General features: G+C 36.8%; 1 protein-coding gene and 1 long non-coding RNA gene across 4 annotated transcripts; both read left to right on the top strand.

Moving 5' to 3' along the window:
- Positions 1 to 2,013: 2,013 nt before the first annotated feature.
- On the top strand, positions 2,014 to 6,500 carry LOC113169192 (interleukin-2 receptor subunit beta-like). The gene is made up of 9 exons (XM_026370387.1): positions 2,014 to 2,038; positions 2,246 to 2,376; positions 3,170 to 3,296; positions 3,415 to 3,572; positions 3,755 to 3,906; positions 4,004 to 4,163; positions 4,414 to 4,510; positions 5,148 to 5,232; positions 5,574 to 6,500. The coding sequence occupies exons 2-9, from the start codon at positions 2,307 to 2,309 to the stop codon at positions 6,105 to 6,107; spliced, it is 1,383 nt and encodes a 460-aa protein (XP_026226172.1). The 5' UTR covers positions 2,014 to 2,038; positions 2,246 to 2,306; the 3' UTR covers positions 6,108 to 6,500.
- A 1,137-nt stretch (positions 6,501 to 7,637) lies between these two features.
- LOC113169174 lies at positions 7,638 to 13,530 on the top strand. 3 transcript variants are annotated; one of them, XR_003299548.1, is made up of 6 exons: positions 7,638 to 8,068; positions 8,211 to 8,457; positions 10,457 to 10,539; positions 11,535 to 11,627; positions 12,343 to 12,531; positions 12,768 to 13,530. It is a non-coding gene; the product is annotated as an uncharacterized LOC113169174 (long non-coding RNA). The 3 variants fall into 3 exon arrangements; XR_003299547.1 differs by having other exon boundaries at positions 8,211 to 10,539; XR_003299546.1 differs by lacking the exon at positions 10,457 to 10,539.
- Positions 13,531 to 13,616: the final 86 nt, after the last annotated feature.

A 13,616-nucleotide genomic window follows, 5' to 3' on the forward strand; every position in this document is an offset into this window, starting at 1 on the left:
TCAGCTGCTGTGAACCATATGCCAACCCTTGACAGGTTTTACTGTAACAAGATAATCAAAGTAATTTAATTGTCAGTGGTTTTATTGTTGTGACTCATTGGGGGAATGTACAGTACTGTACTTCTGAATTGGATCAGTAATAGGTTATTGTCTATCTATCTTAGTAGAAAAAGAAACTCTTGTGGCCAGATCATCTTTGCTGAGATAAACTCGCATGAACCCCTTTTCACTCCCTCAGATGTTGCTATGGAGAAATATATTGACATGATATAAGACTTGGGAGCGTTACTGTCATATTTTTGAATCTGTGTACAGCATAATACACACACCGCCCACAGTTCAATAGAAATATCTTATTTTGATGTTACCGTGGGAAAGAGTCACACAAATAGCCTAAAGCATAAAATAATAGCAAAAGATTAGATCCATTTTTAAATGTCAGTTAAAGCTATGTTTTTATCCCACTGACATTTCAAAGAAAATACACAGATTGTGTTTCAGATTGTGAACAGCTATTACAGTAACAGTGCAAGACCTTCTAAGAGAGCTCACAGTGCGGCGCTATGTTGTCATATTGACTTAGCCCCTTAGCAGGTCAGAGATCTAATTTATAGCATATCCATGTATGATTTCATGAGTAATTTATCCTTGAACTTATTTTGGAGGAAATGAAAGACCAGACATGGGATCTAAAATTAGGATATTAGCTTCTTATATTTTCAGTGTTTGTACCAAATTTGCCATCATCGACTGAAACAACCCACATTCTTTGCTTCACTCTAGTGATTGGATATTGATTTTCAAAATGAATTAAATGGTCCTTTATATTCTTGTTTTGTAACTGCTGGTTCAATAGTCAGAGCAGCAGAGAAGGGGAGATGATGTTTGAGTGTCAGGACAGTGACAGATGCTAATGAGGCTGATATGTTTGATGGAGTGTTGTTTTTCACCTGATGACCATTCTAGCTCCTTTAGTTCATGTGTATAACACCACCTATGCTATTTCCCATCCCTTGCTGCCTTTGGCCACATCATGTAAATAAATTATATAGTAGGAACCTGCACTACCCCCAGAACACACTGTGCCAGTGAAGGAGAGCTCATAGGTGCACGAGAAGCTTAAAAAAGATATCAGAATATACTGATCTCATAAACAAATATTTTTGCCAGTCATTCAACAACAACTGTAACTGTTACCCTAAACCGACTTATATTTTAGGCCTATTTAGAAATCTAAAGCCTTACAGCACTACAACCAGAGGAGAGAGAGTGATAGAAGGAGCATATCCAGTTCAGAGTAGGTGGAAATGGCTTCATTTTGTTAGTAATTGTTAGTTAGTACTGAGGTGAATGCAGACAAGCTCTCACTTAGATGCCTTAACAAAAGAAAGAAAACTCTAGTGGCTGTCTGTAGTGATTTAACATCATAAATAGTTCAATACTAAAACTCCATGTGTCTTAAGGTACCCATCAGTGCATCTTGAGTCATGAGGTCTTCCTTAGTGGTTTGATGAGTATGATAATGATATGACTCATATGCAAAGCTCAATTTACTGTCATCAGATTTCAATCCAGCTGAACGTCTATGATGTGTGGGAATGTTACGCTGCACTTTTCACCTCCATGCTCAAAACATCACCTTTTGATCGCTTCTTTAGAAAATAAGAAGATTAACAATTTAAGGCTTCATCATGAAAAGAAAAGTATTTGAAAATAATTATTGTTAAAGAATAATATAATTACATTATTATAATCATCCAGAAGATAAAGGGAACTCACATTAACATAAAAGTAATGGCACTGGCAGTACCACAGTGAAATTCTGTGAAATGAACAGAAATGTTTCACGGGCACTATGAACAAAGCAACAACACGTGCACAAAACCAAGCCAAAAAGATAAAAGAAGAAGAAGAAAAAAAAAGCCTTGTGACGTAGAAAATGGTTTAACTTCCTGTGATACAACTGGTGATAAATAAAAATTCAGTTCCATCTCTCATTCACTGTCTGAGACATCAAGGCACCAGGGCAGCCCCCAAGGTAATAAAGCTTTTCCATTCATTGTACATTGTGTGAAAACAACTGATAACTGCTATTTTTCTTGCCTTTTAAGATAACATGAACTTAAAGTGTATCGTTATATATGTAAATATGTATATTTCTGTCATAGTAGTTTAAACATTTAGAGAAAAATAACTCACTGTCAATACTTGTGTAGGCTGTAAAGATAATTGTTGTGTATTTCAGGAGCAGTAGATGCAGTACAATAAGACATTCAAGAAAGAGTGATACTCATTTCCAGGGAGACATGAGATATCCACACTTTCTGTTTGTGTGTTGGTGCTCCAGCATCTTCGCTGTGACTAGCTGCGTTACAGGTACTGTTCACTTGTCTGGACACAGATGTGTTCTTGTCTGAGCTGTTTCACTAAAATGTTCTACTAAGACTTGCCTATGGTGTATATATAATCGTGAGGCTTACATTGATAGGATTGATATCTCCTTTTTGTATGATTAATAGTGTACAGAGATTCATGCATTCCAGTAATCAACCACAGCAGGAAGTTCAAAGGAAACCTTTAGATGTCAAATAACTCATAACTCATTATAGGTTAATCTGTACTCATCTTTGATTACTTTTAATTAGAATAAATGTTCTAATTAGCCCAATGATGACAAATACAGAAAGTGTATCCACACAGTACTGCGTAGATACACTAAGCTAAAATACTATGCTGAAGTATTTCCTTTTTATGTAACTTGGTACTGCTATTTCACATCTTTTAAGAGAAATGTTCTCCTATTTACTTTACTACATAAATCTCATGGCTAGAATTGCCACTAGTCATTTCACAGTCTGTCACATTTGTCTTGTGACCTGTAGAGGTGCTACAAACCTCAACTAAGCTCAACTGTAAAATTATATCTTTGCACAAATAGCAATTTGATAATGTCACATGTAATATAACAGTGACAGGAGATGCTAATCTGAATGATACTTTAAGTACTTAAATAAACTGAAGTGCAGGACTCTCACTTGCACTGTACTGGTTCTATATTGTCTTAATATAACCTTTTCAATTAGATCAAGCCCTGAATGATTTCTTTTTTAGAATTATAATAAATTGTGTCAGAATCTACATGACAATATTTTTCTTCTCATTTGTATAGTTGATGGATATTCATGTCTGACTACCTATTGGCAAGCAGTTACTTGTGTGTTGAACATCACTGGCAATTCTCTGGGTCCATCTAACACCACCTATCGTCTGAAATTCACTCACGTTCGTAAAAACACGTAATTCTTTTTTCTTAAATTTCCTTAATTACAGTTTATTAATAAATGCCACTAACATTTTTTAAACATTTTGAATAAAAATGCTAATATTCTGTAACTGTTTTTCTTTCCTGCACAGCACATGTCCTCTTGTGTGGATTAACCACAGTTATTACTGTGACTGTAACATCACAGAAACCTCAAGGCTTTTAAACTCGAACTCTAAATATAAAATAGACCTATGTACTGAATCTGTCTGCCAGTCTCTAATAGAGAGTTTTAGTCCATCCATAAACAGTAAGTATGAATGAATTATATTTCATTCTGATTATGTAATTCTGACTTTTGGATAACGATAATTTGACATGTGATTTTTTTTGTTATTCTGGTGAGAATCTGAACAGCAACTGTTAAGTTATGTCTTTGTAAAATGTACTATTTTTATATGCACGTGTGATATTATGAATGTTTGTCATCAGTTCAGCTGACACGCCCAGATGAAGTAAAGATCCAACAAACACCAGAGGCTTTCAACATCACTTGGAAAAGTGGATATGAAAACCGTAGGTTCCTCGCGGATTACCTTGACTATGAAGTCTTACTTCTCTCATTTGAAAGCAGCAAGAGCAAAGTAAGATCTGATGTCCTAACTGTCCATGTTTTAATAACCTGTTTTGCTGTAATAAGATCTGACAATAACCATTTGTTTGTTTTTACTGTTTATCCAGACACTTAAATCACCTGAGAAGTCTGTCTTGATTCCAAGATCACATGTTAAATCATATGCTAAATTTTGCATTAAAGTGAGGTCTTTCCCTCGACCTTACAATGGAATCTGGAGTAAATGGAGTCCACCAGCATGCTGGCAAAATGATGAAGTGCAAAAAGGTAAAAATGCTTGGTCTCTTCTTTTTCTCTCACGAAAATGTACTGATACACAGAGATGTGTAATGTTCACTCTTGTGTTTCAAATAGCTCACAGAAACCATGTATCTCTTTTTAAAGATCAGTGATTTCATAGAATAATACAGATAATGCAGATAAAGGAGCATCGACCTTATTGTTTTATGTCATATCTGTAGTATGACTCGCTATTTATATTGTTTCTAAAACTTTCTCACAAACTCTTCTCAACCAGAAAATGAAAAGACATCAGTCATTTTGACCAAAGTCCTGGCTCCGCTGTGTGTGGGATTTGCAGTGCTGCTGTTTGTTTACCTCAGTCCTACAGCAAGGTAAATCTTTGATCAATGGTGAAAGGGTCTGGAAGTTGAGTCATGGCACAACTTCCTTCTTGTTAGGTCGAAACATTTTACCACTCATCAAAGTAGCTTCTACTCCTTGGCCTGAATAGACTCGTGAGGTGAAACAATGGAAGGGGAGGATGTGAAGGATGTAATAGTTTATTTAATAGTCACACCTAATAGTTTAATAGTCACACCTCTGCCAACCCTTCTGTCCCCTCAAGTGGGTGTGTCCAGCCTGGTGCAGGTGTGAATTAAGCCTCATCGTTCTCCACCTCTGTTGAGTGAGGGGGTGTTGATCAGCACATGTCAGGCTTCCCTGCCAAACACCTAACACCTAGCCAAACCTAACAAGCCTTCATGCCAGGGGTGGAGTGAAACCAAACCTGGAGCATAAATTTGAATCCTCTAACCAACTGTCTTCAGGCTGAAGAAGCTACTTAGATGAGTAGTGTTACGTTTTGACCTAACAAGAAGGAAGTCCAGTTGTCATGACTCAACTTCCAGATAACTGGACTATCTTCACCGACATATTGGTGAAAGGGGAAATTTTCAGTAACTGATATTCACCTGCCAAAAAATTCAAATGCAATTTTAATTTCTGATCTCTGATTATTTTGTTTGAAAGAATGAAGATAAAAACTCTGTCCCACACACCATCGCCAGCCCCTTTCTTTCAGCCTCTGTTTCAACAATATGAAGGCAATCTCCAGGTGAGGTGATAATACAGTGGCCTTACTGCTCTCTGGTTTATTGTTTAATTTTTGCATATTTTTTATTTGAGACTGGTTATTATTGTTCGCATAAACAAACAGTTGTTCTGTAAACAAGGTTTGTAAATGGGAGATTTCAGTTTTTGCTTGATAGGAAAATAAAGAAAATTAAAGGTAAAGTCAGATGATCAAACTCAAAAGTTAAGAAGCTTTTTGACTCACTGTGTGGGAACAACATTAGTTAAATTTAATTAATAATCCTGTATGTTCTCGTTATGTCGTGCACAATGACAATAAGTCATACAACTTGATCACACCCCTCTGTGCTACTGAATTTACAGGATTGGCTTTCACCTCAAAGTAAATGTGCACTAATATACAAAACTGAGGAGCTGTTGACAACCCATGCTGTGACTGTTGTGCCCAAACCCATGACAAAGGACCCAGAAGAGAACCAGGACTTCTATGACCCTTCAGTAGCACAACTGGCATTCGCTCAATGTCAAACCTCCTATGTTGGTTTACCTGAGATGCATAAGGTCTCCTCTCCTATAACTATGGTCTTTCCGGGAGACACTTCTTACACTCAGCTCCCTTGCTCCGTCTGGGAGTTCGACCCGGGAGAAGTACAGATTATGTCGTCTCCACCCAAAGATTCCTTCAGCTGTTCTGACTCTGGTTGCAGCTTTGAGAGCCTGACTAAAAGCCCAGACTGCAGTTTACCAACCTCTCCTGTTACTGACAGTTCACCACCATTTTACTCTAGTGATTACTGTATTCTCAACAAAACAGCAGGAGGTGTTGTTCCTGTCCTAGTAACTAAAGGAAACCACCCAAACATTACATCTGATCCCGACCAAAAAGATGAGAGCTAAAAATACTGTAAGCTGTGCATTGCATTGAAGAACATTAAGATCAGAGTTAATGCTTCTTCTTCTTACTTTGACACAAATATACTGTATCTTATTGTCTTATTATCTTACTGTTTTTATTTTAGATTTTAAATATGCTTCAACATTTATGGACCAGTTTATTATATCTCACTATCGCTCTACTTATTATTAGTACTTTTTACAATATATACAAAACATATTGTAGGCTTCTGCTTTAGCATAAGTTTGGCTTGATGTGTTTTCCACACTGACTTCAAAATGTCAAGGCATGTAAGTATGCATTATTTTCACAGAAGATTTCTGTTGTTTTGTTAAGCATGGCGTTTTTTTATACATTTGCCTTTTAACCAAGGAAAAATCTGTAATATATATATAAAGATAATACAAGAATGAAAACTTATGTATTCATGTCTTCATTAATGACAGCAATTAAACACCAGACTTCTGAAGTCTAAACTCTTATTGTCCTGCTGAAATACACGGGACTAACCGGGAAAAGTCATTGTCTTGATGGCAACAGGTGTCTGTAAAATGCCAATATACGCCTTTGTGTCAATGGTACCTTCACACACATGCCAATCACCAGGGGTGGTTCTAGACCCTTTTAGATAATCAGCAACTATGAAACTATCAAAAGTTGTTGAAACAATCATTTTTACTTTTCAAAATAAAAATTTAAATAACTCATGTCGATTTAAAAAAAGGATCCAAGGTTTTTTTATTCTCTATTCTGTGTATTCTGATCCCCCTGAATGTGGGTGTCCAGTTTGGCAGATAGGTAAACAGTTTCCCAGTGAGAGACAAGAGTTGCTAGTTGTTGTTCATGCTGCAAAACTGAAACATACAAAAGAAAATATATATAAATCAACCATTATAAAACTGACAGCACAATGGGTATTAATAAAGTATATTATTGTTATTATTATGATTTAAATATCTTCAACAGTATGACACATTACCCATCCTAGTCAAATGACAATGAAAGTCCTGATGTGCTAAAACCTAGTCTATTATCTCAATGATAATAGAATTCCCCATCAGTAGTGAGGGCTAAGGCCCCTAAGGATGAAATCCTAGAACCGCCCCTGCCAGTCACCCATGCTATGTGCACTGAAGTCATGAATGGATCCTGGTTGTTTAACAGAGTTTTAGGATGCATTTGTGGATGTAGAGGCCGAGTGTGTAAACTGATGGATTCTGCCTGAAGGCTTGGAAGTCATGCACATTCAACAGTGGGTTACAGCCCCGAGTCCTTCAGCCTTTCCACAGTATTATGTACTGTAGATGATGAAACGCTTAATTCTTTGCAGTCTTGCATTGTGCAAAAATCTTTTTCAACTGATTGCTAGTGACTTCTTCTCTAAATTTACACTTTCAAGTGGTTGAAATATTTAGTTTTGAACTGTCACATGCACAAAAGCTGCAGTTCTGCAAAAAGCCCAGCAGTTGGTAGTAGATCATTATTGTCTTGCCAGCCTCAAAGACGCGGGCACAATGCTTTGGACCATTAAAGCATGGCTTACCTCGCAGCAATACGTCTGTTTTAAGACTGTTAAACTGTTCGTTGTTTCATTTGGATCTAACAAACATTAAGATAATATTTTTGGCAGCTGTAAGCACTTAAACACTAAATGTTACAGCTGTTTGGGCGCTTGCAAGTAAAAAAAAAAAAGGAGAGAGAGTTATTATTTTTGCACTGAGTAATAATTATTGATGACAATGTTTGCACAACGAAAACGATGCTTTTGTCACAGAAAACGCCACCAGGACGACTGTGAACACTGTGATGACCGAGATCGACCGAGCGCCTGCAAGAGCAAGGAGGCTGAGAGGCACAAGGAGATCAGAAGACTGGAGAGCGAGTTGGAGAAAAGGCAAAGCGAGTTATAGAGGAGTGAAATCACCTGCCCTAGTGAAGAACAAGCGTGAAGCCAGTGATTGTGGTGAGTAAAATCAATTAACAAACTAATCAGTTAAAAAGATGGAGAGATTACAGGCGATGGGACAACTCCCCTGCACATGTGTGCGTGAATGTGGCCACGGAGTTTACCCACTTGTTTTTCTATCCATTTATCTATTTATCAGTTGTAGGTGCAGCGACGCCCACGTTCGTTTCCGCGAAGTGTCACGACACGGCGAGGCTTTTCCCCACCAACATACCCAGACGGAGGCAGCGCTTTGGGAGGGCGAAGGAGCAGCTTGTGGTCAGCACTTCATCTAAAGAGGAACCTTCCGACATGGAGACGATCAATAAATGTAAAAGTGCGTAAAGGGGGATTTTTTGCCGGACGCCAAGCTGAACATCAAGACTAAGAAACGCTTGCAAATAAAGGTAAACTCAGCTGCTGCTGACATATTAGAGGCTTACAACAGTGATGAGTAATCTGAGTCAGTTTAGGAAGTCTGCAAAGTCAAGTCTGCACAACACGAGTAGAGCTGCAGCACAAATGCCACCAAGAGCAGCAAGAAACACGCATGTGGTCTGCGGGTTATCAGTGGCCCGATCTTTGTCCCTGTTGATTTTGAAATGAATAAGTCCAATAGTGTGACAAATAACAGGTGAGACAACCTCCATCCAACGCAACTACACGTTTTAGTCAGGTGAGGTAGTGACATTGGGTAATTTACCCACTCATATTTGCCCTTCAAGAACCCAGAGGGGAAAAGTTAACCTCTGAAGGATTTCACAATGATCATTATAACTCCTCTCTCTCTCTCTCTGTCATTGTTCACACACCTACTGTGCATCTACATTGAGGGTAACGCCTTGAATATCTTGCACATTCTCTCCATGTCTGTGTGGTTCGTCTGTACACTGGTTTCCTCCCACAGGCCAAAGACATGAAGTTGGGTTGGGGTTAGGGTTAAATAGTGACTGTAGATATGTGTGCCCATATGTGTGAGTGTGTGAATATGAGTGTGAATAGTTGTCTGTCTCTATAAATCAGCCTTTTGATAGACTCCACTCAGTGGCAGCTGGGATTGGCTGCAGCACCCACACGACCCTTAAGAGGAAAAGTAGATAAGATAATGAATATTTGAATATTAGCCTTTACCTCAAGCTCTCTTTTTATTTCTTCTCACACCTACTTCTGCCCACTTGTGAATGCAGTGTGGGCAACACCTTGGATGTCTTTGAACAATACCTTCCACGTGGCATCTGTAGAGCTGTCAACTTGGTGTCTAGGATGTTTTATGGTGGATTATTATAGATTACAATTTAGAAAACTGCAAGTTGTAACTGAAAGCCAATGCCACAGCTACCATCTTGGATGTTTGAGATTGGTAAATGTTAGATGTAAAGATAAATTTGTGTTCAACCCGAAACCATTAAAACTCAGCTTTTCCTTATTTAGTTGTCAAAACCCCTTATGTGTCACCACTCACTTTTTGTAGTAGCATCTTACATTTTGTATATCCCATCTTCAATTAATGTGTCAACATGACACATTTATCGTGTATGTACTATGGACATTTAAGACATGTTTGTTTGCAATTTCCAACTGTCGTTTGAGACTCTGAGACATTTATATCAGTATCATGTATTAAGCTGTGTGTTTATCGCTTCTGCAGGGTGCAGCCAACATTGACACCTGGAAAACGAAAGTTTTCATGGGTTTGACAATTTCTAAGAACTTTTGTCACTTTGGTTTCTTTCTTCAATGAAGTGTGAGTGCGTGGTTTGCATTTCTGTCCAACTGTGATAACAGTACTGACATGAAATGCCAACCATTTATTCAAACCAACTATGCCTTAAGACAGGGCCTCTCTCCTGCTTGGTTTCCAATCGTCCCTGAATTTTCAGCTTCTGACTGGTTGAGCATGCACAACCGAACCAGGCAATCACTGGTGGGCAGGTAAAATTGGAAAACAATCAGGAAGGTGGACCTGGAGGAATAGGACTGGATATATGAAACTTTGTAAGACAATGAAGGGCATGGTTACTGCATTTTGCTCCTAGACAAGAAGTAAGAGCAATTTATCAACATTTTTGCCTTATGGAAATCATTCCTGTCTCTATGAAAAGTTAGGAAAGTTCCACATGTAACTTAACAGGATATTAGCAGGATATGGCATGATGTTCAGAAAGGGAGATGTCCATACAGAAATATTTGTATGCAACAGCTAATTAAAACATATGGACAAAAAAAAAAAAGAAAAAAAAAAAAACTCATGCAGGATCCAGTGTCACAATCAATCAATATGTTTTCTTGTTATAGAAGCCACAGTCATTGCTTTACATTTGTTATTGACTTGTAAAATGCAACTTTTTAACAGTGATCATCTGAGTCACAACAGACAGTTTTGGCCATATGAATAATCTCTTACAGCACCACAGATAATACTCCTTGGAGTTGCTGGAGTCGGTCGATGGCTCTGCCCCAAGCACAGACGAGGACGCTTACGTGAAGAGGTTATTGATTCAAACTACATTATCTATGATTTAGAGGCCAAATAGTCTAAATTGATACTTGATACATGGCTTTTTATTACAATCATGCTCTCCTGGACACACTGCTTTGATAAAGAAATAATGTGTGATATAGGTGAAATGTGATTATACAGAGGTGTTCTGTGGTGGAAGAGAAAGTTTGGAAAATTGTCAAATATCTTAATATAAACAACTTTATTCAGACCTTTTTGCTTTATTTTCATGATGCATTCATGAGCTGTGGCAGAGAAAAATCTGTCTGTAACACTTTATAGCTTTTATTTCAAAAGTTCACAAATAAGAGTCTTTTTTCATTGCAAGAAACTGATGATTCATATCCTCAGTATCAAGTTATAGGTACTTTTGTTACTATCTAACAGCAGAAAGGATAAGACTGGTATTATTCTCAGTTTTTTCTTTTTTTTTTATCAGGAATAAACTCATGATAATACATCAGCACTAAACCCATTTCTTCCTACTGAGCATGGGTCACACAAATGTGTAGCATTTTAAATTTTTACAAGGCTAAATAATGATAGTGACAGTAGAACGTCCAGTCACTTCAAGGAAAACCGAGAAGTGAAGTTTAAAAACGCCACTGCTCTGCTTGATTTTCTAACTGTGACTATATTTCTGCATATGAATGACTTCTGTGCTAATTCAGCATGTAGAGCAACAAGTTCCTACAGTTAAAGTAGTAAATGATCATTTCCTGTGTGAAATTGGCAGGAAGTGCAAAATCATTGTCTTAGAATCTGCTTTTGAGGCACTGATTTCACTGATTTCCACATGTATAATATAAGAAAAGCAAAAGTAGGTTCAGCTTTAAAACGTATTTACAAGTTGGTGTTCTTACCCTATATTTAATAAAAATTGTGCTATCAAGGATGAAATCTGTTTAGTAATGCTATGTTACATACAATGCTACATTTTAGATGCTTAATACTAATTCAATGTATGAAAATCCAATTTTACAGATGCACAGCCTGAATAGGAGTCAATGGCAAACTCCACGATGAAGCCTATGAAAGCTGAAGATGAACAAGCTGCATGTCTAAAAAGGAAAAGAGGTATAGATTAGTACATTCTAACAGATTAATCAAATACACATATAGATGGTTTGTTTGATAAGTATAAATGTGCCTTTTATAAACATTAAAGCAACAGTTCTTCTATATTTAACTTGTTTTTGAAGGGGTACAGTAGTGGAGGACATGGTTGTAGTGAATGCTCACTCTTCTCTTGTTTAAAAAATACGTCTGATGATGCTGTAATGCATAAACATGATAAAATCATGTGTCTGCTTGTGTGGAAATGTTTCATAACTCATGTCTAGAATATACTAGGTTTATTGGCCCTGGGTACTCCGCTCCACTTTTGCAGTTATGTTTGTACTATAATACCATATACGTATATTCATATAATAGTGTAGGGTGTCTACAGGTTGTAGCTACTATGTATAAAAGTCAAATTTAAAGGTTCAAACTAAATTCTTTTAGGTTGTACTTTTGATGCAGTCGAAGTGTGCATGCACATGATTAAACTTTCTCCTTGTCCATTTATTTTTTCCTTATCACTTTAATTTCAATCCAGCAAATACTCCATAGCATAATAATACCCAACCTTAATCAAAAAGCTGCTGCCACCCATCAGTCACAGCTGGTATTACACTAAACTACACAAAGAATTATGAGTAAACAGTTGTCTAGTTTCTAACGAAAGTAGAGTTTTTGCAAATGCTATATTAATAATAATAATTGATTTTTAATTTTCATTTTTGTGAAGCATTACTTCTAGACGTCCTCCTTCACTGGAGACAATCAACAGAGCACCACTATTCATCAAATACCACAGTCAGGAAACTCATCTGGAGCCCAGCCCTGTGAAGCTCCTGATGTCGGGACACTTCAACTTCCACTCCAGTCAGTGCAGGAGCGGAGGGTCTCTACTGAGCCAGAGCTGATGAAAGAAACAGTAAGGATATAATAGTAACATCACATGATATATTGTACGAAACATACAGTTTTCTTCTAGGTCATTTTTCATTCCAAATTGTTTTTATCTATATATTTTTTTATTATACATTCAAATATTTAGGGGTTAATCTCAAATATCTCAATCTCAGTTCAACTGACATTAACTTTAAAAAAGAAAAACTGATTACATAGAGCAAGGAAATCATTTTGAGAACATAGATCTTTTTTTTGCAGATCTTATACCTCAGCCTGGCTGGAGGGATGACAATCAAAGAGAGTGTTTGGAGGATAATGGCCAAGCTTTTTACAAACACTTGAAAACTGGAGAGGACGAAATAACAAGCTGAAGATTGAGAACCTTGCTATAATGAGACTTATCCTCAGTGAGCATGCTATAAGAATGTATTTGAGGTTTGAAAGGATTCGACATGCAAGTTGCAACAAACTGGCTCATATACAGGGCTAAAGAATGTATATTCAGTTAATGTCCACATGAATTTACTTCTAACAACAACTAACAAAACATAGATAAAACGTAGATATGTTCATATACACATAAAACAAACACTCACGCTTGCATTTGATCAATTTTGACTCTTGGAGGTAAGTTTTAATCAACACATACAGAACAGAAATATGTACAGTTCCTTTTCAACACAGGTTAAGTTCTGAGAGTTGCACTTTTGCTGTTATTGCTATTTTTATTCTATATACTTTATTATTCATTTCATTTCATTTATAAGCATGCTTTATAATATTCATATATATGTCTATGGTAGAATCTATATTGTTATATAGCTTCATAATAATAATCGCAATGTTCCAATGAGAAATGTTTATTTAAATAACATGTTCTTTATTCTACAGGACATTTGTTAGTTGCATTTACTGTTGAGTTGGTGACACCACTTAAATGACATCTTCTTTTGGTTACTTATACATTGTCCAACTTTTTCTATCACTTATTTTTCAGGTTTAAAAAATGAATAATTATAATTATGAATATATTTTGTAAAAGTAATAAAGAAAGAACATTTACATTTAGTCATTTAGCAGACGCTTTTATCCAAAGCGACTTACAAG

The sequence above is a fragment of the Anabas testudineus genome, chromosome 16 (assembly GCF_900324465.2).
Source record: "Anabas testudineus chromosome 16, fAnaTes1.2, whole genome shotgun sequence".
NCBI lineage: Eukaryota > Metazoa > Chordata > Actinopteri > Anabantiformes > Anabantidae > Anabas > Anabas testudineus.